Genomic DNA, 25,764 nt, shown 5'->3' on the forward strand with positions numbered 1-25,764 from the left:
TTCTTGTTCGCTATCAATTTAATAGACTTGAAATAATTGTCAGTTTCAATCAAAAAATAAATTGAATAGTTTAGAAATGGACTTGTATGTACCAAATTTGACCTTTTTTTTTGTTCTTGGATTTGAAAAGGGCAATCATATTTTTACCATCTAATCCAATCTTGCATTTTGATTCACACATAAAATAATTTTCCATATCCTTCCAAAACGCAGCACTAATGGGGGGCAATCAACAAATACACTTTCTGGTACAGCTTTACAAAAAGAACACTTATCAGTAATTATTTACAAAACGTGAAACATGCATGTTAGGTGGGTAAATGTGTCATATTTGTCTAACTTCAAAGGAACAAGTCACGCCTCGCAACGTCACTTCCGCCCCAGAATCCCCACCGCGTCAAGATGGCGGCGACGTGCGTGCAAATGTTGAGGCGAGCGTGCTCGTTTGGAGCTCGCGTTTTGCGGCCGAGCGCCTCCATTTTGTCACCTCTTGGCTTCTTCAGCGCTCCGTTGAGCAGGTGAGGACCAAATAAGGATAAGCACCGAACCTCGACTCAAGTACAAGAACGCGCCCTTGACTTCCGTGTGCGATTCCACTTCCGCCGCCTCCTGTAGCGTAAGCGTGCAGTGACGTCATCACTTGGTGTCGGCAAAAATGTACATGACGTCGTGACGACTTTCGGAAAGGATTCATGCGTGCACCTGGCGACCCGTGTTCCATTCCTTTTGCTCAGATAAGAAAATGGTGACGTCACGGACAAGGATAAACGTGATTGTGATTGGCCGTCGGTCTTATTGCGCAGAAAGTTGTTTACGTTTCAAGGCAGATTACGTTGACGTGACAACAGACAAAAAGGCTGAAATCTGATTGGGTAGGGACAAAAAAATGGATTTGTTGGAAACAAATGGACTTTTTCATGGAACAAATATTCAAATTCAGCTCGTTGGGAGTAGTTTGCCGCTGCCTGTCAATCAATCGAGTTTGCTTGTGTTGTGTTCAGGGTCAATGCAGTTTGTAGGAACGCTGCCATGACGTCACCAAGTGGAGGCGGAGCAGCATTGACGGTGGCAGCTGTCGGTAAGTGATGTCATCCCACATTTCTTCTTCTTTTCCTCATTTGTGTTTTCTCGCCATGGTTTCAGCTTTTTCGCCGTTGGGCGCATCCGAGCCGGCGGCGGCGGCGAGCAAAGAGGACGAGTTGATTTTGCTTCTGAAGAAGGCCAAGGTAGCGAGCGAGCGAGCGGGCGGCCGAGCGAGCCGCCGAGCGAGGCACCTCCCTCCCTCCCTCCAAGCGCTTGCGTCAGCTGCCTGACCTTCATGTGTCACGTGACCTCATCCGCAGCTCAGCATCTTGAGGGGCCAGCTGGAGGCGGCCTCGTCCTACCTGCACGCCGCCGCCATTATGGCGCAGCAGGAACGCCACCAGGCTGCCATCATCTACACGTACAGCCAGGTGGGAAAACGGGCCTGGCGGGTTCGGCGGTGGCAAAAGCACGCACGTACGGCACAAAAATACAAATAAAATCAGGCGGGAAGCAAGACCGGTCCGAACAACAGCGGCAATGCCATTTGAGCAGTTTCTCTCTCGTCCAAAATGGCCGACAATGGCTGTCTCTCTCGGGTCGGCAAGAGCAGGATTGTCACGGTCGGTGGTCCGGGATTGCGACAGGAGCGTGCGTGGCGGCCCCCAACAAAATGTTGACTCCATACGAAGGCCAAGCAACGTCTTCACTTGGCTGCCGTTCAACAAAATCTTTTGGACGTCCGCACAAGTTGATCCCGGGAAAGGAATCAAGAATCCGTCAGAATCCGTCCTTCATCTGCGGACGCTCGTCGGGACTCTGGAGTCGTTTCTGAAAGTTGCGTAAGAGCTGCATTGACTCCGTCTTAGGCCCCGCCCCCCCCCAGAGATAAACCAGAAGAAAACAAGCACCACTTTTGCATTGCTCGTCAACGAGCCGGCTTCATTTTTGACGACCTTCCGGTTGCCGAAGTCACGTGACCTTGCGGTCGAAAAACAGCATTCGTGCGCGACGCCGTTGAAAAGTTTTTTCTTACATTGACAAAAGACTTCACTTATTGCACTTTGACAATCTTTTTAAATTTCTTCTTATTGAATGAGATTCTGAAACTATTTTCATTGAATCCATGCTGATGTCGTCAAAGTGATTACAACTCGCCTTACTTAAATTCAATCATTTGACCAATTAGTGCCTCTACAAAATTGGATTTGGAATTTCATATTTGTGGAGTTTTTATCCTGCACGTGACATTTCAGAAGAATCGACATCATAATGAATCGATATCGGATTGAATTGGAATTTTTTTTTTTATCAACGTGAACTCACTTTGAAGAAATTGCAATCGGCAACTCATAACGAGGAGGATTTAGTCCAGGTGCGATTTTTGGCCTTGCGACGTATCGGTGGCTGGTAGCAGCGGCTTTCACAAGTACTCGATAGCTGCCGTCACGACTCGCTGGAGCATCCGTCGGAAAAAGCCAATGACGGCAACTGGCGTTCATGTTTGTCAACTTCCTGTCGTCAGTGGCAGGATTTTCATTGGTTTGTCGTCCGTTGTGACGCTTCGCCATCCTGCGCTTTCTTGTCTCCTCAGATGGCCAACCTGGCGTACGTTCAAGGTCACCTGACTCAGGTGAGTAGACCTTTGATTGGCATTGGCGTGGCCGCCCGCCGTGACGTCCCCTCTCTCCACCGGCAGGCGGAGAAGCTCTTCAAAGCGGCAATGAGCTACATGCTGGCGGGCGGGATGCCGCAGGTGAGCGGGCGGGATGCCGCAGGTGAGCGGGCGGGATGCCGCAGGTGAGCGGGCGGGATGCCGCAGGTGAGCGGGCGGGATGCCGCAGGTGAGCGCCCGCCGTTCAGTAACTTTGCATTTGCAGGACGACAACGCCTTCGTGGAGATGTCGCTCAAGCTGGCCACCATGTACGCCCAAGACAACAAGTAAGAACGCCGCCGGCCGCTGGCGCAAGCACACCGAGGTCGCGTGGCTTGACAGCATGTGTGTGTGTGTGTGTGCGTGAGGGCGGCGCTTGCAGAGCACGGCTTCAGGTTCTGTTTGGAGACGCTGGAGGCCAAAGTGAAAACGTTTGAGGAGAAGCCGGCAGATGAGCTGACAGGTGAACGCGACTGCTCGACATTGACGTCATCCGTCCGTCCGTCCGTCCTTCCTCACTTTTCTCTTTCTGACCACCCGGTGCCGGCGTTTGGCGGCTGCAGAGGCCGAAGAGGTTTTGCGCAAGGACACCCGTCTTCTGCTGGGTTTGTGTTTGGACTCGCACGCTCGCTACCTGGCGTCCACAAAGCGCGTGGCGCAGGCGGCCGCCCACTACCGCAAAGCCTTGGACATCTGCCGGCAGGAGCAGGGCCCGCAGCACCATCAGGTCTGCAACCGGACCGCATGCGATGACCAAACTCGTCAGCAGTCGTGCGCGGCCCGCAAATCGGCGACAAGTCGTCAACGCAACGCAAATGACGCCAGATGGTTGTCGGTGTATCCAAACTTCCGGGTAGCCGCCGGGCGACTTCAAATGGTCTTCCCAGGCGCACGTGCGGCGTCCTCGGGTTCTGTTGCCATTTTGGTGCTGCTAGCAGCTTTTGCTAACCGTCCAAAGGGTCATCTGTGTGCCAACCACGTCGTTCGCCGTCGGCAGCATCTTGCTAGCATTTTTCTTCCTTCCTGTTAGCAATCAGGTCCCGTGTTGGCAAACTACATTTGGATTAGATCGCTTTGCCCTTGTTTCTTAGGGGTGTGCCCCCCCCCCAAAAAAAACCCCCCCAAACTGCGATTCTCATTAAGTACGATTCAGAATCGATTTTAAATGTTCCAAAATCAATTTTATTTAAATTGTTTTATACCGTCTTACCCTTGTTGTGTGTGCCTTTATTGAGAGCACTGTTCATGTTGTACCTGATTTGGCCACTGAGGGGCAGTGTGGTTTGATACACTGTTAAGTTGTTAGAGAGGAGGAGGAAAAAGTCACAATTAAGTTTTTTTTTTTGCATATGCCGGTGATTAATATTAAGATGCGTCTCTAAACATTCCTGAAGCGTTTTGTATGAAAAGCCGTTCTTTTGAGTATTAAAAGTGCCGCAAGTAGCGCGCTAATTAGCGTTAGCGAATCAGATTGGAGTTGATCATGGCGATTCTTTGTACATCTATAAATTGATGCAGAAATCAGTCTATCAAATCATTTTGAACCAAAAATCGTTCTGAATCGAAAATCCACTCTTAATCGAATCGCAGACCCAAAAATCGGAGACAGTCAAAGATTCCCACCCCTATTTCTTTTTTTTGCTTTGTCGGACGACTTCAACAACTTGTGGCATGAAATACTCGTGGCGAGTGTGAAATTTCTTTTGTGTGCCACCTGCAGACTCTGGTCTTGATGAGCGACCTGGCCACCATTTTGGATATACAGGGTCAGCATGACGAAGCCCTGGCGCTGATCCGCCAGGCGGTGGACACGAGTCGGGCCTCGGGACACGAGGACCTGCACGTCTTCCTGGCCAACATGGCCGCCGTCCTGCTGCACACAGGTGAGGCCAAAGGTGGGCGTGTCCGACGGCAGCGAGCCATCTTTGTGGCTTTGCCTCTTCAGGTCGCCACGACGACGGCGTGCGCGCCTTCCACGAGGCCCTGCATCTGGCGCGGCAGGCGGACGACCGGGAGGCCGTCCGGCACATCCTGCGGGGCCTCGAGCGGGCCGGGCCCGGCCGCCAGGGGGCGGCGCAAGGCGCCACTTAGAAACAATAAAGCAAGGACGAAGTTTGTCTTTGTTTGTTTACTTAAGAAAAGCAAGCGAAGGTTTGTCGTTAATAACCTCCGTAGCCCCCTCGACCACCCCAGCCTCTTCCTCCTCGGTAGCCCCCTCCGCCGCCATATCCTCCTCTATCACCTCCATAGCCCCCTCCTCCGCCCCTGTAGCCCCCCCTTCCTCTGCCATAGCCGCCTCCCCCCCCGTAGCCCCCCCTTCCTCCGCCATAGCCGCCTCCCCCTCTGTAGCCCCCCCTTCCTCCGCCATAGCCGCCGCCTCTGCCTCCTCCGTCCAAGCGGCCCATCTTGGGGGGTCGAGGGCCGTCGCCCATCCTGCGCGCACACACACACACACACACACACACACACGACAAGGCAACAGGTCAAACATCAGCCGCTCCTCACTTCAAGCCACAAACAAACAAAAAAACACGCCTGCTCCCGACTTTTCACGCTCCATTTCTTTCTTTCTTTTTCAGGAAAGCTCAGTATTGTTCATTCGATTTGACATCATCATTGCTCTCCTTTTTTTAAAAAACAAACAAACAAATCAATTAAAAAAAATTTAATGTTTTTTTTTTTTTAAATACATATACACACACATATATATATATATATATATATATATATATATATATTTTTTTTTTTGTATGTGGGTGAGTATGTGTGTGTGTGTGCGTGCGTGCAAGCGTGTGTGTATTCATCAGTTCACCTAAAGCCCATTAAAAAAAATCCCATACTAATAATATAATATAATAATAAATTGCCAAATGCAGAAACATCAATGTAAGTTATCACGATGTAGTGACTCTCGCTAACAGACAGAATTAAGTAACCGGAATTAGGTTAAAAAATTCTATATACGTAGACCATGTTTCTATAAATTTTGATATTTGCTTTTTATTTGAGGCCGATATTTTTTCCATTAAAATGTGATTTATGAGGAGGTTAGACCATTGGTCGATATTCAGAATGTAAAAAAATCCGTTTGTGATTTTGTATTTTTGGAGCAAGGATGTATATGATATAAACATTATCTGAGAAGAGATGGTGGAGATGTGTAATTCCTTTTGGAAAACGGTTGCTTGTTAAGTTGAAAGTCGGGGTTCTGCCATAGGGGAGAAAGTCCACAGGGCTCCACTTGGGCTTTTGTCAATTCTAGTGCCTTCCACCAGGCAGTCACGGTGGCGGAAATCATTGGGTTTTTAAAACAATTATGACGCTTAATCGATGTTGTAATAAAGAGTAAATCTGAGGTTATTACAATCCTTCTGTTCTAGTTCCAGCCAACAGTTCGTGTCTCTGTTGGGTTGTGCCCATAGAACGATATATTGTAGCTGCTTGGCTATATAGTCGTACATAAAATTTGGTGCCTCTAGACGCTCCATTTCACGCACGTCTCCATTTTGTCCGCAAGTGGAATTGAAAACGCTGTCGTGCGCACAAAACGTGCACGGTCGGGTGGCGGAAACGCAATTCTTGTGTGTGAGCGGATGAACTTTGGATTTGTCTCGTGCTCTCCATCCAGCATCAGAATGGGAGGAGCTATTGCCGTCACCATCAGGTGCATTTAAAAAAAAAAAGAAGACAAATTGACGTTCAATGCATTTGTACAAATGTCAAAACAATGCGGCCTTTAGAACAAATGGACACAAGCTGATGATGTCATCAGTCAAATTTGTCATTTTCAAAGGAAACCCAACTGTCATGACAAGTTTGCTCGATATTATTTATTTGCTTGTTACCAACAACTATGAGATCCATTTTTCACAAATCATTTCCACTTGAATACATTTTGTATTTGGACGCACGCCGCCATCGTTATTTACGAGGCAACGCGCTCAGTGCGTATAAAGAAGGCAAGCAAGGCAAGCCTCTGCAGCGTTCCTAAAGAAACAACATGCTTATCCGGGGTCGGGAAGACCAGACTTGCCTCTCCCCAGCCACTTCAACCAGCTCCTCCGACGGGATCCCAAGGCGTTCCCAGGCCAGCCGAGAGACAGATGTCTCTCCAGCGTGTCCTGGGTGGTCCCCGGGGCCTCCCGCCGGCGGGACATGAACGCGGCACACCTCTCCAGGGAGGCATCCCAACCGCATGCCCGAGCCACCTCAACCGAGTCCTCTCCATGCAGAGGAGCAGCGGCATCAATTCCAAGTCCCTTCTTCTCTAAGGGAGGGCCCGGATACCCTCATTTGGGCCGCTTGTATCCGGGATCGTGTTCCGTGGGTCACAACCCAAAGTTTCCTGTCCATCTCCCGCTCCCTACTATCTGAACAAGACACTTGAACTCCTCCACTCGGGGCAGAATCTCATCCCCGACCCGGAGAGGGCACGCCACCCTCGGTCTCGGATTTGGAGGTGCTGATTTTCATCCCGACCGAGTGCCAAGCGGTCCAGTGAGAGTCGGAGATCACGGCTTGATGAAGCCAACAGCACCACATCATCTGCAAAAAGCAGAGATGCAATCTTGAGGCCACAAATCCGGACCCCCTCAACGCCTAGAAATTCTGTCCATAAAAGTTATGAACAGAATCGGTGACCGAAAGGCAACCGTGGCGGAGTCCAACCCTGACTGGAAACCGACCTGATGCTGGCAATGCGGACCCAATTCTGACACCGGTCGTACAGCAACCAGCACCCCTGAATAGACCTTAGCAGGGAGGCTGAGGCGTGCGAGCCCTCCATAGTTGGAGCGCAGCCTCCCTCCGGAACCAGCAAGCCGGTCTGCCAATCCAGAGGTCCCCGATGTCCCGCCATATTGTGGAGGCGTGTCAACCACGACAGCCCCACAACATCCAGAGTCTTTAGGAAGTGCGGGCGGATCTCATCCACCCCCGAGGAGCTTTCCAACCCCCTCAGTGACTTGGACCCCAGAGATGGGAGAGCCCGCCTCCGAGTCCCCGGAACCCGCTTCCTCAAAGGAAGGCGTGTCGGTGGAATGGAGGAGGTCTTCCAAGTATCCTCCCCACCGCCCCGAGTCGAGGTCTGCAGCATCCCATCTCCACTGCAGACGGTGTTACTACTTTCCTCTCCTGAGACGCCGGACCAGAATTTCCTCAAAGCCGTCCGGAAGTTATTCAAAACGTTCTCAATTAAATATTCAATGAGATTTTATACTGCGCTGCAAGGACGACATCATAAACAAATCAACATAATTGTGGATATATTTACAATTATTAGTAGTGATGAAAATGTGATGTTTTTTTCCTTCCAACTTTATTTTCTCAAGAGAATTGTAATGAATTCATATCCGCATCGGCAGCATTTCCTACACCAACTTGGGTGGGGTTCGAAGGAGCGGCTTGCGTTCATGTTTGGAGGGAAGTTTGTTGTGACCGTTGCAAATTTGGAATGTGAGGGAATGTGAGGGAATGTGAGGGAATGTGGGCTCCGCTCCACCCCAGGGCTCAGTCCTTGGACCCTTCGCTTCAGTCCAAACAGGTTCGCTTTGGCTCAAATGCTTCAAAACGTTCGTGTCGGCCATCTTGCGCATGCACAACAAACTCAACTCTATTCAGCAACGTTCCCAAACGACCAACGTTCAGTGAACGCATCGGAACCGGACATTCACAGCAACATTTCCTTCAGATAAACAAAAACAAAATGGAGGCAAGTGGAAAGGAGGATTGTGGTCAGAAAAGACCCGATGGCTGGCGTCACCAAGTTGGACATTTTGAGGTGCTGACGGACGGACGGACAAGAGGAGACAAAGCGCAGCAAAGGAAGTTCCGCTTGTTGACGAATAATCGAACGATCGTTTGTTTGCTCTCCCCTCATCGTCATCTCGTTTTTTGCTTCGCTGGTAAGAAAAGCATCTGACCTGTGGTTGGCGGCGGCCATGTTGATTCCCGCGGCGGAAGGCTTGGAAAGGTGTCGGATGGCGTTGAGCAGCCGCTGCTTGCTTTGGTCCAGCTGGGAAACGAACTCGGGTTCTTTGCTGACTTCCACCACCAGCGCCTCCAGCGCGGCCCGCAGTGCCAGGATGTGGGCCGCCGTCCCGTGAGCCAGCCGCAGCTTGATCCTGTTGCCAAAGTCACATGACGCCTTAACCGTCGGCGCCGCCGCCATTGACAAGCCACTTTTTCCTTACTCGCAAGCGGTGGACAAACATTGACAACAATTTCCGGACAAAAGTGAAAAACTTTGCTTTTTCCCGCCCCACATACCTTACATTAAGAAGGTCTTTTAAACATTTTGAAATTGTGTTTGTTTTTTTAACTTCCTTACGTTAAATGTTTTGAAAGTTTGCTGTCTAATGTTCTAACATTGTCAGTGTTTGTTCTTTTAGTACATTTTTTAAGCTACTTTTGCTTTCTTGCTGTTTGTTTTTGCTTCCTTCCTCGTGGAAAGCACAATAGTTGGCTTTCCATCCAGCCACTTTTATTCAAATGCTAAAGAATAGAAATGCTAGAAATTCAAAAAAATGGGCAAAAAGCTTTTTCCGCTTGGAGGGTTTGGATTTTGGAGCAAAATGCGAATTGTGCTCATGGAAACGCGTTTTGCGAGACCAGAATCACGTGGCACGTTTGGACCGGACATCGCACGTTTCTAGTCCCAAAGCAATGTCGCACGATAAAGTAAGGCGTGTTTGGGGGTCCAAACAGAAATCTTTTTGGGAATTCATTAAAGAAGCGAATATGAATGCAATTTTACACGGAAAAGCGCAAAGAAACGCTGCGGTTGATCAAGAATGACAAACCAAAACTCATACGACGACGTCGCTTCCTGGTGGTCTTCTTTGAAATGCCTGTTGGCTCACATCTCGATGTGTACAGCGCCACCTACCTGCAGCGGCAGACGCCCCTCTCAATATTGGCAAAAGAAAAACAGGCGGGCAGACGTCGCTTTTGCGCATTGTCAGTAAATTGGCTTAAAATTTTGCAAGCATTCGGGTGGAAAGCTGACCATGGACTTGCCTGGTGTATGAAACGTGATTCTGTCCACTTGCCTTACATTTGTCATTGTTAGACATTAAATATGGCATCGGAATGCAAGTACACCTTTGAAAAGAACATCTCGGTGCCAGTAAATGACTGTAAATGTTGATTTTTATGATTGCATGGATTGCAGTACAGTGGGGCGATTTTGGTTCTGGCAAAAAAGTTGACGTGAAGATCCAAATGTTGATGACGTTGGCCGCTGCTGCTGCGCTTGACTTGCGTGTTTTCAAGCAAGCGCTACAGACGGCACAACATCGACCAATTGCATCAAATTGCCTTTTCGTCTGCTGGATTACATTCCCCCCCCCCCCCAAAGATACAAAAATCCGTTTGCTCAACATGAATTCCTTTGCCCAAGCGTGATCACGTCCAAAGCCTGCCGCGGAATCGTCCCCCGCCCCCCACTCACCATTCGTCCAGCTCCACCACGTCTCCGTCGGAGACGACCTTCTTGCAGCCGAAGAGCAGCAGCTGCAGCGCGCTGACCAACGTCATCCCTTTGGCCGAGATGGCGCGCGTGCGGATCTGACAACAAACAGCCGGTCGGTTAGAGGCTTGATGCTACGTGCTACGTGCTACGTGCTAGCCAGGACGCCACCTTCTCGCTGAAGACAAAGAAGGGCGACGGGTAGGTCAGGTCGTGGCTGGTGAAGGGGCAGTTGACGGAGGACTTGTGGATGAGGGCGTTGCGGCCCTCGGTGGTCAGGATCTTGCGCTTCTCCTTGTGGAAGCACACGTTGGGGTAAGCGCCGTACGTCAGCAGGGACACCACCACGTCCAACTTGTTATCCGGGCCCAGCGCCGTGAACATCTGCGTCATCAGGCTCTCTGACGACACGCACACGCACACACAATGTGGGCCATCTCATTGACATCATGCATTTCCTAACCCCAAGTATCAATCATGATTGCCCCCCCGTTCCTGACCCGAACCCTCAACCATAACCCTTGACCCTCAAAAAGAGGTGAAAAATTGGGGGCCCAGAAAATTTAAATCATGATTTCGCGGGGGACAAAACAAGAAAAAGTTGAAGACAAAAAAAAGAAAAAAAATTCTTTGAAACACTAGAATTATGCAAGTTCCCTTTGGATGAAACAAAATTGATTCAATTTGGTGTTTTTTATTTTAGATTTTAAAAAGGTCTCAAAATAAATATTAATTAGAGATAGACTGAGAATCGTCCGGGCCGATATTCCTAAAATGCTGTTTTTTTGTTTCCTTTTGATGGCCGATATATTAAAAACTTATTTTTGCTCCGACGGGCGCCTTCCGCCTTCATCGGCAGCTGTTGACTCCCTGCAGCATTGGCCCGCCCACAGCACCATCTGATTGGTTGCTCGTGCGGCGCTAACAGCCAATAAGCAGCGGAAGCTCGACTCGTCTCTAGACGCTCAATGCAGAAGAGAAAATCGCTTGCCGACGGGCCTCGTGACGCTTCTTTGAAGTCAACTCAATCTTTACAATCCGTTCATTCAAAAGAAGCGCTCAAAAGATTCGTTGTTGCGGGCGCGGACGAGTCACGCCAACGGCAAAACGTCATTTTAGAATAAGCCAGAAATACGTGGGTGGGTCTACGACGACACATCGGCAGGTTTTCGCTCAGCTGACGCAGACGCGCGGTAACCGTGACGACGGCTACAATAAATAACGTGTGTTGTTTGTTCCATAGCATTTGAATGCATTTCATGTCTTTGGTCGGGTTTGCGTTTCATTTTGACGCTGATACTTTTCCAATTTGGCCAACGAGGTACCTTCAGGAAATCCAGAGTTGACCAGAATCTCCTTCAGCTGAACTTTGGCCTCCCACGTCATTCTCAAGGTGGCCATGTTGAGACGTTTGTGTTCGCAGAAACGACTTTCCGCGTCCTCGCCGTTAACCCTGAAACGGAGCACCAACGTGGCACGTGCCGTCTTGCTGGCTGACGGCGGCGGCGTGGCACCCACCTGACTTCGTCCCAGGCTTGGAAGACGCACAAGAGCGCCACGTGGTCCGAGAAGCGGCTGCCGGCAAAGTTCCTGTGGATGAAGCCCAGACGCTTCCCCTCGCTGACGAAGGGTTCTTGGAAGCAGGACGCCGCCGAGATGGTGCACATGGCGTCTCCCACGCTACACGCACACACACTCGCATCAAGACAGGAAGCGGAGCGGCAGCAACAGGAAGTGGAGGAAACTGACTGGAAAATGCAGCCCATGATCATCATCTTCCCCAGACGAGGCTCGATGGGCAAGCGGGCCAGGATGCGCCCCAGCGGAGTCAGCTCATCGTTTGAGTCCAGCGCGTCCAGTTCTGTGCACAAACACGCCTGCTTCTTGTCTGGCCTCCGCTGCGCACGGACATGCGTGCGGGCGGCCTCGTACCTCTGAGCGTGTGTTCCGCCTCGATGACGGCGTCCAGCGGCGGCGGCTCGATAGCTTTGGACAGGAAGTGGCCAATGGCGCCCAGCCTCAGCAGCTTGATGCTCAGGGCCACTTCATGCAGCGGCGTCCTGAAGATCTCTGGGGTCATGTGCGTCTCCAGTCTACACAGGCACACGGTTCAATTTGGGGGGGGAGGGGCGTGGTCTTCATAGCGGACGCGTCGTACCTGTCAAACCGCGCACGACTGCAAAGGTGGAAACAGAAGCCGGCTCGGACTCTGCCGGCCCGCCCCTTCCTCTGCTCCAGGTTGGTCTTGGAGGCCCACACGGTGGCGTAGTTGGTCATGTTGTTGTGAGACGTGAACAGCTTCACCTTCTGCCTGCACGTCACGACACGACACGTCACGACACGACAGGGCACGGCACGTCGCGTCGCGTCACGTCACGTTTGCCCGCGGCAGGACTTACTTGCAAGAGTCCACCACGTAGACCACGTCGTTGATGGTGATGCTGGTCTCGGCAATGTTGGTAGACAAAATCACCTGCCGGGCGGGACAAGAATACGCACGTTATGACATCATTGCCGTTTGCTGATGACGCGCGGCGCGGGTACGAGGCCACTTCCTGCAGAAAGCCTCCAATCGCAAGTGCACACGCTGGCCAACCACCAGATTTGCTTCCTTTCATGCGTTTCACAAATCATACCAGTGGGCAGCAAAGTTTCATTCAAGTTTGGGAATTTTCATTTCAGTTGACTTTTTATCTCGTTTTTGCTTTTTAAATCGAGTTAGTTTTCATTTCTGTTCTGTTTGAGTTACTTTCATTTTTGTTATCTATTTAATAAACATTGTGGTCAAATGGGGAAAGTGACAGCGAGCGCTGCATTTTGGCCACGTTGGCCAATTGGTCTCCTCGGAGCGACGTCATCCGAAGGTGCTTTCCTATTGGCTGCTGCTAGATGACATCACTTCTGTGCGACACACTCAAACACGTCTTTATTCTTGTTAATATCAAAATAAATCACATTTAAAATCATCCCCAAAGCCCCATGTATTAAATGAATTACCAAAGACTAAAACAAAGGACATTTTCGCTATAATTATAGTTTGTTTTAGTTCGTTGTGTAAACATAAAATGTAGTTTGTTAGTTTTTTTAAAATAATTTTTGTTTTTATGTTATTTTGTTAAAATTTTTGGGGGAATTTTTGTTGTTTTTTTTTGTTTTTTGTGAAGTCAAATAACTTGGCGGTCAGTCTGCGCGCGGCTTCTTTTGGCAAATTGTGTCGCTTGCTCTCTTTGACGATGCAACGCTAACTCTCGCAGTGAAGTCTCGTCGTCAAGACACGCTTTTATTTTCGGGCTTTCTTTTAGTTCAGCATGAATTGTGTGGTCCTCAAGGGTCTTTTGTGTGTTTTTTTTAATTATTATTATTTAAATGTAATTTTGATGTCTTTTTTTGATTTGACTTATTGTATTTTGTTTGTTTTGCTAGATTTGATGCGTGTGCTCGCGTGCGGCTCTCAACGTGCAGCACTTTGGAAAGGCTTGTTTAGAAAATGTGCTAAAGAAATCAAGTGGATGGAATCGGAGAATTCATTTCCCAGGGTTAGCGTCTCTTCACAAATCGGCAATAGGATCGAGTTTTGGATTCATGGCTTGCGAAATGAGGAGTTTTCAGCGACAGAAAAGCTGCTCCAAAAGTGCCTTCAGTACAAACTTTTCATATCAAGCGCCTGACAAGATTCCGTTCCAAATCGCCACCAAAACGCTCCAACGGGACGACATTGCCAGCTTTTGCTTCTCCAAGTGGACGCATCAAAATGACGGTGACGTTTCAAACAGGTCGTCCACTTGCCCTAAAAAAAAAAATGAAATATTGTACTATTTGGATAAAGTACAATTTGGACTTGCCGGTGTTTCCACTGAAAATGTTTTGCAATTGTCGTAATTATGGCGGCATCTCGCAGTTGCTCGTGATGTTTACGGAAGACGGACGCCCGCACTTGCTAACCTTACTTTCAAAACATCTGCCTCCCCTCGTCGGGCGGGTTCGGGCATGTGTGCTTAGAACTGGTGTGATGGTGCAGACGGACGGATTTCAAGGAGGACGTGCGCCGCATTGTCACTCGTTGCGACGCCATTTCTCATGCAACGCGCATTGAACGGCGGCATATTTGGCGCTTAAAAAGACGAGACAAAAGCGAGCGGGCCCGTACTTCCTACTTTCCTTTGTTCCGAAAATCTGGTGCGGCCACTAGACCCGTGTTTTGCACGCGTTTAGAAAATGCGGTCTCGCTGCTGGCAAGATGGCTGACACGGCGTTGCCACCAACCTTCCTGACGTTGTCCGGCACGGGTTCAAAGACGAGCCTCTGCTCCTCTCGGGGAATCTGCGAGTGAAGCGGGAGGATGCGGTAGCGGCCCCGTCCTGGAAGCACAGAGCGACCCCGGCGGCGTCAGGCGGCGTCCACAATGGCCGGCATGTGATCTTTGCCTACCAAAGTGCGGGTTGCACTCCAGGTGGCGCTGCATGGCGTAAATGAGGTTCCAGCCGGGCAGGAAGATGAGGACGGCGCCCGACACCTGCAGCGTCTCGATGTACTTGAGCAGCGCCTCCACCAGCTCGAAGGACATCTCCTTCTCGTTGAGCAGCGCCATCGAGCGCTTGGTGTCCGCCGAGTACTCGGGCCCGCACATCACGTTGCAGTTGACCTGCGAGGCCGGCAGGCGTCAGCTTCCCGCCGTCGCCGTCGCCACCGCACGTGACCGCGCCTACTTACGTCTTCGTCTCCGCCGCCCTCCTCGTCTTTGTCCCGCTTCTTGCGGTCCGTCGGGGGCGGCACAAAGTTGGTCATCTGGACGCAGTCCTCCAGGAAGTACTCTGGACGCAACACAACAAAAACAACGATTGGCCCGCAACACACATGGAAGAGGCGGGCGTGGTCGCGCTCACTTTCGCACAATCAAAAGGCCCGATTTCTCTCCCCAACACACAAAAACACAACGTCCAGTTTTTCTTGTCAATCCTTTTGTAAACCAGCCAAGCAGTGACAAACGGCGCCGCTCTACCTTGCACGGAGAAAGTGCGTCCGAACACCTCGATGATGGGGCAGTCGAAGAAGTACTCTCGGAACATGCTGGTGTCGATGGTGGCCGACATGAGGATGACGCGGATCTGCGGGAAGGCCAGGACCACGTCCCTGAGGACCACCATCAGGAAGTCCGTCTGCGGACGCAAGTGGGAGCCAAGGTGAGCGAGGCCAAGCGCTTTGAAAAAGCGGCGGCCGGCGCCAGCTCACGTTGATGTCCCTCTCGTGGATCTCATCCACGATGACGTGGCTGATTCCTCGGATGCCCGCCTCCAGTTTCCTCAGCAGCACGCCTGAAGGAGCGCGCAAGCGTCAGCCGAGCGGGAGAGGCCGCCGCCCAGCGGGAGGGGCCGCCGCCCAGCGGGAGACGTACGTACCAATGGTGCAGAAGAGGATGCTGCCGTGGGGGCGGGGCAAGATGGACTCGAAGCGTACGCTGTAGCCGACGCTAAGACCCAGATCCTCCGCCCTCTCCATGGCCACGCGTTCCGCCACCGCCACGGCGCTGATACGTCTGGGCTGAAGGCAACAATAAACGGCTTTTAAAAAAAATAAAATAATACTTCAAGGTGAAACGCACAAACGTTACGACAGTATTAGGCAAGTGAAAAAGAAGAGAAGAAGTTGTTGAGTGTAGGGCTCGACTGATTTGCACTTTTTTAAGCCGAAAAAAATACCGATGAATCTTTGGATTCTTTAAAAATATATATTTAATTGGCTCCTCTTGGGCGCAGTGTGGTGCCGTGCGTCCATGTTGTACACACTTACAGTGAGTACAGAAGTCGTTTAGATTGAATTCTATTCAAGAATTTGAGCCTCAGCGTAGTGTTCTCTCTCTCACCTGCGCAGACAACATTTGTTAGTTGAAGGAAAAACTAACCCAAAGTTGATGCTAGCGTTCCTGTTAGTATTTGGATGGGATATTCCCTTTGATTTTGGCATTAGCGCTAAGCTAGCTAGCCATGTTTTAGAAACAAAGTATGTTTTGTACTTAAAGCTACATTGGATGTCATTCTTAATGTTGTGTGTTTAGTTTTACAGTTAATTCCAACTATGATGTCATTAAACAACTGAAAGGACGCTTGGGGCGCAACAGAATAACCAAACTAACATAAGCTACACACTTGCTAGTTGCTAATGCTACGCAAACAAAATGGTGCACTCAGTGTACGTTCACAGCATCAGAAACTTTGCTTTCCGTCGATAATGTTTTAAGGGGAAAATAATGGCCGATGTTTGAAGGGCAATAAGCGGCCAATTATAATCGGCTGGGCCCTAGTTGAGCGTGGGTGCGAGCATCTTACCTGCGTGACCACAATGTTGCAGTGGGAGGCTTGGCCCGCCTGGATGAAGCGGTCCAGGATGTACTGAGGCACCTGCGTGGTCTTGCCGCAGCCGGTCGCTCCTCTGATGATCACCACCGAGTTGTTGTCCACGGCGGACATGATGTCCTCCTCAAACTTCTTGACGGGAAGCTGCTTGCGCTCGCTCAGCATCTGCGCACAAACAAAACAAAAATGCCAAGTGACAAACTCTTGAACACTGATGGAGAAGCCCTTTATTATTAGCGGATTGATTTTCAATGCAAACTTGTCAGCCAATCAGAGACGAGCACGCCAAACCACCGTGTGCAGAAACACAGGCTGAGAACGAATAAAGTTGGAAGGAGCAGATTTGAGCGAGATCACACAAAAGGCCTTTTTTTCCGTCCCCACAGACACAAAAAGGTCAATTTCCCTTTGAAAAACATTCGGGACGTTCCGACTGAGGTTGACGTGGCCCTTGTTGTCATTCTTACGAGGGAAGAAGTCGTGGCTGCCTGCAAGAACGCTTTGTGTTCAGTTCTGCACTTTCCGCACCGACGTCCATTTGGCCCCGCAAATGAATACTTTTGGATTTGCTGTGCTGAGCGAAAAGATGTGCCTGATGTCAATAAATGTGGCTTCACCTTGTGAAGGTGGTCGTCGTGCTCCAGCCGTGTCGTCATCTCATCCTGGAGATCTTTACTGATCTGCTCTGGAGTGCACTGCAACAGACAGGAAGCAACTTCAGGCACAGCAACAAGCAGGAAGCAACTTCAGGCACAGCAACAAGCAGGAAGCAACTTCAGGCAACATCCGAACATTCAAAAGGGCTTTCTGGCAAGACAAGCCAGCATTCGCCGATTGTTTAGGACTACGGTCAACAAATGTATGGTGAAAAAGAAAGAAAAATCACGCTGGACCTGAACCCGGATGGAGGTCAAGTAAATGTCATGGAAAAAGCTTCCATTTTTTGGGTGCATTTTCCTAACACTAGGTGGGGCTCTTGCAGTCTTGCTAGCAAACGAGTGCGCTGCACAAGACAAGTAAGGTTTAACTGCATTCTAGTAAAATGGTGCAACACATCAACATTGATCCGTGGTCGGTCTGGATCAGGCTCCACGGTTCGGATCACGCGTCATCAACAAAGTGCGCATTCACACAAAAGCAACACGATCGGCCCGCATTCACTCGAACGGCAGCAGAGGCAGTTGAAAAACCACATGGGCCACGGAAGTCGCATTTTGGGTGAATTTCGTCCTCAAATGAATGATACACGATTGTTTTTCTCACTCTTGTTTCAACACCAAATCAACATAAAGTTGGCCAAATAATACATTGACAGCAACGGCAATAGCCGTTGACTTTGAAGTTGGCCCACGCTGTGGCACAACGGCGAGCTTGACTTCCCTTCTCGACGTTGAGCACGTCTTTATTGTGGTTTTGATTGACAGTAAAGTTGCGACCAACATCAACACAAACTCATATTCAAACATTCGCCCGCTAATTCATGATTGTATGATACGGCAGAAGTCTCCGATGTAAGTGGCTACTGGCTAGCAGCTAGCTGCTAGCATGTTAGCACAACAAGTGCCTGGCTGCTAGCCGGCGTACTTGAATTCTTTCTCAAGATTGTGGACCAAAGCTACGTTCTCATTCACTCTCCGTGCTTAAAGGAAGGAAAAGTGCCTTCAGTTGCACTTTTTCATTTGTAAAAAAAAAAGAAAAGATAAATAGGAAGGGCGCTCGTGAGCAAGTCATGGAGTAGGAAGCGTTTTTTACAGCTGCTGCATATCTGGAAATCATTTTCATTCAAAACTGCCAAATATGCGTAAGAATTTGCCCAAAGTAAAGCTACAAATTAAATGGCGGCAAAGCTTCAAAAATACCAATATAGCGCTCAAGCTAGCAATTGGCGGCAGCGTACGGCAAGCACGACGGATCCACCTTTGCCAATCCTGCCTGAAAACGCTGAAGCGATGAAAGACGATAAGCGGTCGTCTCAAAAATACTTTTGGCTTTGGTGGATGACTTTGACAAACGGGAAATAAAAGGATTACACGCGCGAGCTATACAAGCTTAAGTGGACCACATACAAGACATCATCATAATAATAATAATAATAATAATAATAACAATGCATGGGATTTATTTAGCGCTTTTCTATCTAATCAGATACTCAAAGACGCTTGACAGCTTGCATTAATCGTGCGCTCAAACATTCACGCCGTGCTGGCGCGAAGCTACTTAAGTCGCCACAGCGGTCCCGGGGGAGGCTGACGGAAGGAAGCGGGGCTGCCAGTGACCCTACGAGCAATGTTGCCGAGGCGTGAGCGGCTTTCATCCGCTACGGTCTCCTCGACCCCGCCGGGCTTCGGGCATCGTGAACAACGCCTTTCCCGCAACAGAGACGGACGGCTGAAGGTTCGTATTTGCGTAGGCGACATTCACCTTTCAACTCGCGCCTTCTGCATGCGCGGTTCTGGTGGACTCGACAGCTCCATTTAGCTTTCATTATTATGACTTCCTAACCCTAACCCTAACCCTAAAATCTTTCATCATACTATAGAATTGAGGAATTCCACGGTTCGGACCCAATGCATGCATAATTCTTGATGTCTGTAACGGGCGGATTATGCAGGAGCGCACCTGAGCCTTTGTTTTTCCTCTTGGATGTCTGAGGTCGCCCACTACGTTGGAGGCGGCGCACTTTTCATGCCCAGTTGGACAAGTGAAATTCATGTCACTTAATAACCATTGTCAAAATATTCATGTTTTGTTTTAATCCTGTTCTTTGGGTGTTTAGAGCTACAATTGATCATGAAAGCGTTTCCTTGTCTCATGTACGGCCATTTTTTGTTTTTCACTCTTTATGGTTGTGTATAGATTTATATAGCAAAAAAAGAAGTTAAAAAAAAAGAAAGATAAATAGAACTTTGTCTTCATTTATTTTATAAAACACTTTTGCCCATTAGAAAAAGAACAACATTCCACTCAAAACATCAAACAGCCGTTTGGATTTTAGGAACGCAACTTCTTTCATACGTGGAGCATGTTTGAAAAAAGACGGTTTCAGATTGCACTTAAACTTGTCTTCCTAAATATGAGACAATTAGTTGATATCTTAGGCAATTATTTCCATCAAGCGACTCGCCGCTTACTCACAAATGCCAGCGGGCCCTCGTCGATGTTGCTGCTGGTCCACGGGTTCCAGTTGACCTGCGGGGGCGACCACGGCACCACGCCGGCGCCGCTCTGCCGCTGGGACGGCTCAAACGCCGCCATCTTGGCGGGAACCAAAGACACCGGCTCGCCGGGGTTGGCGGGCTGGACAGGAAGCGGTCGTTAGGAGCGCCGGGAGCATTTTGCCGGGGGTCCGAGCGACTCACAGGCGGGGGGATCTCAACTCCCAGCTCCTCGGCCACCACGGCGAGCTGCTGCTGCAGGTCCGGAGACACCGTCACGTCAAAGACTTCCAGCTGGCGATGGAAACAAAACGCGTCACACGGCAGCCCTCAGCACGAGGGCGGGGCCACGCGGCCTGACAAGCACATCGCGGCTTTTCAAATGTTTACAATGTTGACATATGCTCCACACGTCCGTTGGCGCGAGGCGTGGCTCCGTGTCACCTTTGTAAATAAACGGGCAGCCTGTTTTTTTGTAAGCTAGTGCCGCTCAGCCGTGTGCAAAAAAGCCCCAAAAAGGGCATTTCAAAGAAGGCGGCATGCGTGTGCGCGTACACTTTCTCCTTCCTTCTTCTTGGTGACCCCCGAGTAGGCCTCGATGACGGCCAGGTGGTAGAGTTGGCGCACCAGCGACAAAGCGCACGACTGCGCCGCCAGCTTCTTGTTGGAGCCGTGCTCACGCGCCGTCACACCTGCGGGCAACACGCACACACGCTCGTCACTGCGCAGCCTTCACGGTAGATGGAGACAACGTCAAAGCCGCGTTGGGAATCCCTCCCTCGTGTGCACTCTATAGCAGGTCGGCCATTTTGGAGCAGTGACCTCGAAAAAGGAGTGGACTCTCTCAGAATTTTTGGAGAGGACATGAATGAAAAGCGATTCCCGACACGGGCCAAGGGAGATTGCGAGAGTGAGATAGCGAGAGTGAGATAGCGAGAGTGAGATAGCGAGAGTGAGATAGCGAGAGTGAGATAGCGAGAGTGAGATAGCGAGAGTGAGATAGCGAGAGTGAGATAGCGAGAGAGATCTTACGGCGGCCCAGTTGTCGGATGAACAGCTGCATCTCGGCGATGAAGCTCCTGCACACACGCACGCACGCACGCACATGAAATTGAGCGCCATCTGACGGTCGCGCCGTCAGTCAACTCACCTGACTGTTTACTTTTGTGTGTTTTTCTGCCAGACTTGAGCTGGACCGGGCGTGGCCCGCCTGGCGTCATCAGAACAGATCTCAAAAACGCCACCAGAAGGCTTTCGCGCTTCCAAAGCCATTCTGGTGTCTCCCTTCAGGGTTTTGATGACGCCGGGCCGTCCCAGCAGAAAAACACACACGAGCGAGCGGGGTCAAAGGTCACCAGAAGCGGACGAGCAGCATCGCTGGAAGGTTGAGTCAGAACTGAGGCCGGTCCAAACAAGTTGAGCCAGAACCGGAAGGACCACGAAGGCCATTTCAGAGCGCTGATGCTGCTCGTCCGTCTGGACTTTTTTGGTTCTGCTGCAGACCTGTTGTGGTCCGGCCCAACTTGGCTGTATTTATACTCGGCGCTGGTCTTCTCCTTCTGGAAGAACTGGTTGAGACGGGCCTTGGCGTTCTCCAGCGTCCAGTTGCCGTGAAGATTGGCGTTCAGGTCCACCTCCTCGGACTCCAGAGTCTGCGGACGGACGAGAAGAACCCGAGCCCACGGGTCAGCTGGTGTCGTTGCCATCCGTGTGGAGCGAGCGAGGGAGCGAGCGAGCGAGCGAGGGAGGGAGGGAGGGAGGGAGGGAGGGAGAGAGCGAGCGAGCGAGGGAGGGAGAAAGCGAGCGAGCGAGGGGAGGGAGAAAGCGAGCGAGCGAGGGGAGGGAGGGAGCGAGCGAGGGGAGGGAGGGAGGGCCTACCGCCTGAGCTTCCTGTTCATTGCGTCTGGCGTAGTACTCCTTCAGGTTGGCGCCGCGCTCCCAGTCGGCGCCTCCGCCCGCACCCGAGTAGCCCAGTCCCGTCACGCCCGGAACCGGACCCGCCTGCGTCTCCTCTGCAACGCACGCAAAACATGCTGAAGACGACTCGCGCTGGCTTGCGGTGCTGCCCGTCACTATCCAAGATTTTTGGAATCAACTCATCTATTGATTATTCAATTGATTAATCAACTAATCCCATTCATTTGAATTTTGCATTACAAAAGCTTTTTTTTTGCCCTGAATACTTTTTATTAACCACTGATTGGTGTTATTTCGCACTTTGCATTCGTATGGTGATTTAAAAAACAAATCAAAATAATAATAAAAAAAAGATTTTTTTTTTTTTTAAAGGGCCGATTGATGTTGTACTAAGCAACCGGTTCAGTCATTGTTAGCTCGAAAATCTCAAATTGATTTGAAGGTGTGTGTGTTGTGTGTGAATTTCCAGGCATGAAAACGGTTCACCGGTGAAAAAGGTGAGAAGCACTTGAAGCAAAATGTTTGCCCGTTAATATTCGTCGGGCGCCCGTCCAACGGGTTGAGGGCCTGCAGTGGACGAAAGGGATGTCGAATTGAAACGATCCAAATTTGACGGTGTCAAGAAAAAAAGAGTTTGCGAATGGCGACATCTTTGCTACCTTTATTGGACTCTGGATGGATGTTGAAAAAAACGCATGCGCTGCGTTCAAATAGGAATGGCTACTTTTCGTATTGGAACCGGTTCGGGTCCAATTGTCAGTATCGGGGTATCGTTACCGGTACTGAACAGTACCAATTTTCTGTACTTTTGTTCTGTTGTTTGTGGCAATAAATGTTCATTTATTGAATAACAAAATAATAATTTTATAAAAGAACATTCACTTGAGCAGTTATTTTTCATTCAATAAAATTGACAAATAATAAAACATCATGAATTTAAAAGAAAAAATCACGCTATAACATTAATAAAGTATAAGTAATACCAAAAAGAAATTAATATTACAAATTACAAAGTGAGAACATAATTAAGAACAAAGTTAAGTAGTAATACAAGAAGAGAAGAAAAATACTTGTATTCGTGTAATTGTTTTTGGTTCCTTGTGCAGTTGTTTTAACACATTTTCAAGAACGTGCCTGCTGCGATGAATTCGAACCCAACTGGCAAAAAATGACAGTTGGAAGAGGATCCGAACGACACTCCGACGCGGTACGAAATGTTTGCTAGTGCTGCATATGTTGGCCACTAGAGACCCGGAAAATTTGAAATTGTTCATTTTCAAAACGTTGTTCTTACTTTCTTTTCTGGGGGGCTACCAGGGGTCGAAATCCCCCATTGAAATGAATGGCGGGCTACCAGGGGTCGTGACCCCATTGAGGAGTCCTCGACTGTAAACCTTAAAACGTCACTTTTAAACATGTCTCTTGTTTACAGATACAACTAAGACATGAAAAAGTGGATGCTTATCTATATTTATTCATCAGTTTTCCCAAAAAAAGAATCGATAAAGAATCGAATCGTTATCGTACAAATCTTATCAATTCTTATCAAAAACCGCATACTGATCTCGTCTCACTTATTGTTTATTTATGAGGGTTTTAGTCCGGTGAAAAATGCGTGCTGACGAAATTATATTTGTTTCGTTTTCATTGACGAAATGAACACTAGTGTGTGTGTGTGTGTGTGTGTGTGTGTGTGTGTGTGTGTTATGTTGTTACCCTGTTCCGCCTTAACCACCAGGTGAGGCGGCAGCGGACCGCCGGACGGCAGACTTCCAAAGGAGGTCTTGGCTTCTCCGTCGGGCTGATCGCCGCTCGGCACGCCCGCGCGCTCGGCCACGCCCACCTGCCCGGACAAAGCACTCGTCTACATGCGCGACGCCATCTTGTTATGGGATGCGCGGTCGCGTCACTCACGCCGAGGGCCGGAACCTCCGCGGCGCTCATTTGTCCCATTCGGACCAGAAAGTTGACAAAGTCCCGAGCGGCGTTGGACTGAGCGTCCTTCTTGTTGGTGGAGTTTCCCATCCCCGTGTAGTTGAAGCCGTCCACGCGCACCTGCGTGCCGCACACGCACACGCACACACAACGCCAGAGTCAGTCAGTGATGGTTTCCACGTGAGAAGCGAGTGACACGCGTCGGCCCCGACCACACAACTGAGCGCTCGTTTGAACCAAGAACTGACAGAAGCCGATTGCTGCCGCACCAGACAAGAAAAAAACAACAACACAAAGCTCAACAAAGTTTCATATTTAAAAGTGATAAGTTTGGCTTACGCATTGGTCAGAACAACACAAAGCAATTTGCGTTATGAATCAAAGTGAGTTATATATTTTTTGGGGGGGGGGTGGCAGCAACACCTTTCCGTAGGTGAACATGGGGCGGCATGGCTCAGTGCTACAGCGGTCGGTCGTCTCACAACCCAGAGGTTGTGGGTTCGATCCAATGTCATTGCGACCACGTGGAAGTGTCCTTGAGCGAGATACGGAAGCGCCAGTTGCTCCTGATGCTGCTGATGTCATCGGTTGTCAAACGTAAAGCCCTTTGAGGGCCTTGTAAGGTGGAAAAGCAGGTAGCATTTACATACCTCACACATGAATCGGTTTTTGGTGCCGGCAGCGCGGATGTCGTAGTTTGGTGTGAGCTTTTTTTTGCCGCACCACGCGTACAGGAAGTTCTTGATGTCGGCCATGGCCAAGATGGGACCGACGTCCTCTTGCAGCGACTCTGGCCAAGCACAAAACAGACAATTATGTTGACGTGAAAAGTGGTCTTTACTCCGACTACTGGTAACCGCCTTAACTTGGCTTCATTCCAGATGCTAGCAGAGTATCGACTCCATTCAACACATTCGTGACAATCTTTTGGAGGTTGGTGCTCGCTCACTCAAGGCCACGGCGTGATTGGATCTGGTTCCGGTGGTACGCGTGCACCCGCCACAGCAAACTCAACCAGCGTCACTCTTCTTGATTGTGCAATTTCAGGAGCCATCCGTCCAAAAGAGATTTGCCGGGTTTCACCGCATTTGCAATATTCTTTCACCGCACTACTAAACAACATACTACGCACATCCTGGTTTTATCCAAACTTTCCCCCCCAATTTAGAGTTGCCAAACACCTTTAAAACAATCAAAGGTGAGTAAAATCCTTTTTCAAAGCCAGACAATCGTTTATTGTTAGGGGATCCCCATTAGCTATGGCAGTGTGCAAAAGCTCATCATATGAGGGTCCATAAACACAAAGTATAGAAACAATGAAAAAACACGTATTGTATTACTAATAATACAATCATCTGGATTTTTTGATTCCTAATTTCCTGTCGCTTAATACCTGAATTTTAGGAACCAGGCTACTTAATCATTCCACAAGTCATGGTTTTGTTTTGTTTGTTTGTTTTTGGGGGGGGGGGGATTCAAAATAATGAAATAGTTATATATGCTAGCTGTTTCCGTGTTCGGCAAGCTTTCCAACAATAATCACCTTTTAAAAACATGTTAAAGATTAAGAAAAGTTTGTGAGTTTTAAACTTGGATTAAACAAAAAAGTTAACGCTTGTAAATGTTGAGTCTCACAAAAATTGGCCAGAAATTGCTGCATTTTCACCTTTATTTTTATCACAAGAAAAATGATACCTGGCTGCAACACTAGTTTCAAAAATAAAATAAAATCTGTCTAATCGTGAAAGTGAATGAAAACCTGAAAATGTACACATTGAAATGAACGCTAACATTCATGCTGATTGTGCTAAGGCAAGCTAGCAAGGATCTTCGCTTGCTTTTCTGTATGATTTTATTTGATAGTTTTGGCTTCGACTCTTGTGACATCCAAATATTTTATGTAGCGATTTACGACATTATTGCGTGCAATTCCTCGCACAAAGGGATTTGCTAACAACGCGTTTTGGATGAATGGGCTAAGGGAGCTAACGCTAGTTAGCCCTTTTCCCAACTAGCCTGAACCGCGCGACTCTTTGCTGCCTTTCGCGTCGGGAATCGTCACAGGTGAGCGTTTATGTACTCACGTTGAATGTTGCTCCTGCGGCCAAAATCAAATGTTGAACCTGCGAGTGGCGATTCTCTGTCTGTCACTCGTCTTGTCCAAATGTTCCGTTTGTGATTCTTCTTCTTCTTCTTCTTCTTCTTCTTCTTCTTCTTCTTCTTCTTCTTCTTCTTCTTCTTCTTCTTCTTCTTCTTCTTCT

At 49.2% G+C, this 25,764-nt stretch overlaps 2 protein-coding genes across 3 annotated transcripts; one reads left to right on the forward strand and one right to left on the reverse strand.

Annotated features, from left to right (window-relative positions):
• The first annotated feature begins 349 nt into the window (after positions 1-349).
• On the forward strand, positions 350-4,795 carry ttc19 (tetratricopeptide repeat domain 19). Of its 2 annotated transcripts, XM_077556306.1 has the most exons (11): positions 350-518; positions 1,002-1,078; positions 1,144-1,226; positions 1,344-1,454; positions 2,618-2,656; positions 2,723-2,779; positions 2,904-2,965; positions 3,047-3,141; positions 3,242-3,405; positions 4,399-4,561; positions 4,624-4,795. In XM_077556306.1, exons 1-11 carry the CDS (start codon positions 403-405, stop codon positions 4,767-4,769), a joined length of 1,113 nt encoding a protein of 370 aa, XP_077412432.1. In that variant the 5' UTR covers positions 350-402; the 3' UTR covers positions 4,770-4,795. The 2 variants fall into 2 exon arrangements, with proteins under 2 accessions (XP_077412432.1, XP_077412430.1); XM_077556304.1 differs by having other exon boundaries at positions 2,618-2,779.
• A 42-nt stretch (positions 4,796-4,837) lies between these two features.
• Positions 4,838-25,738, reverse strand: dhx9 (DEAH (Asp-Glu-Ala-His) box helicase 9). Its single transcript, XM_077556303.1, has 28 exons — positions 25,588-25,738; positions 24,154-24,293; positions 23,483-23,623; positions 23,285-23,411; positions 21,530-21,663; positions 21,155-21,303; positions 20,684-20,730; positions 20,207-20,343; positions 19,856-19,945; positions 19,632-19,793; positions 17,114-17,191; positions 16,470-16,661; positions 15,543-15,684; positions 15,376-15,458; positions 15,146-15,302; positions 14,857-14,957; positions 14,575-14,788; positions 14,410-14,504; positions 12,546-12,619; positions 12,305-12,457; positions 12,079-12,239; positions 11,896-12,007; positions 11,665-11,826; positions 11,472-11,599; positions 10,318-10,547; positions 10,129-10,244; positions 8,600-8,800; positions 4,838-5,111 (listed from the first exon to the last, which is right to left on the reverse strand). Exons 2-28 carry the CDS (start codon positions 24,256-24,258, stop codon positions 4,838-4,840), a joined length of 3,765 nt encoding a protein of 1,254 aa, XP_077412429.1. The 5' UTR covers positions 24,259-24,293; positions 25,588-25,738.
• Positions 25,739-25,764: the final 26 nt, after the last annotated feature.

This window comes from Vanacampus margaritifer, chromosome 2 (genome assembly GCF_051991255.1).
Source record: "Vanacampus margaritifer isolate UIUO_Vmar chromosome 2, RoL_Vmar_1.0, whole genome shotgun sequence".
Lineage (NCBI taxonomy): Eukaryota > Metazoa > Chordata > Actinopteri > Syngnathiformes > Syngnathidae > Vanacampus > Vanacampus margaritifer.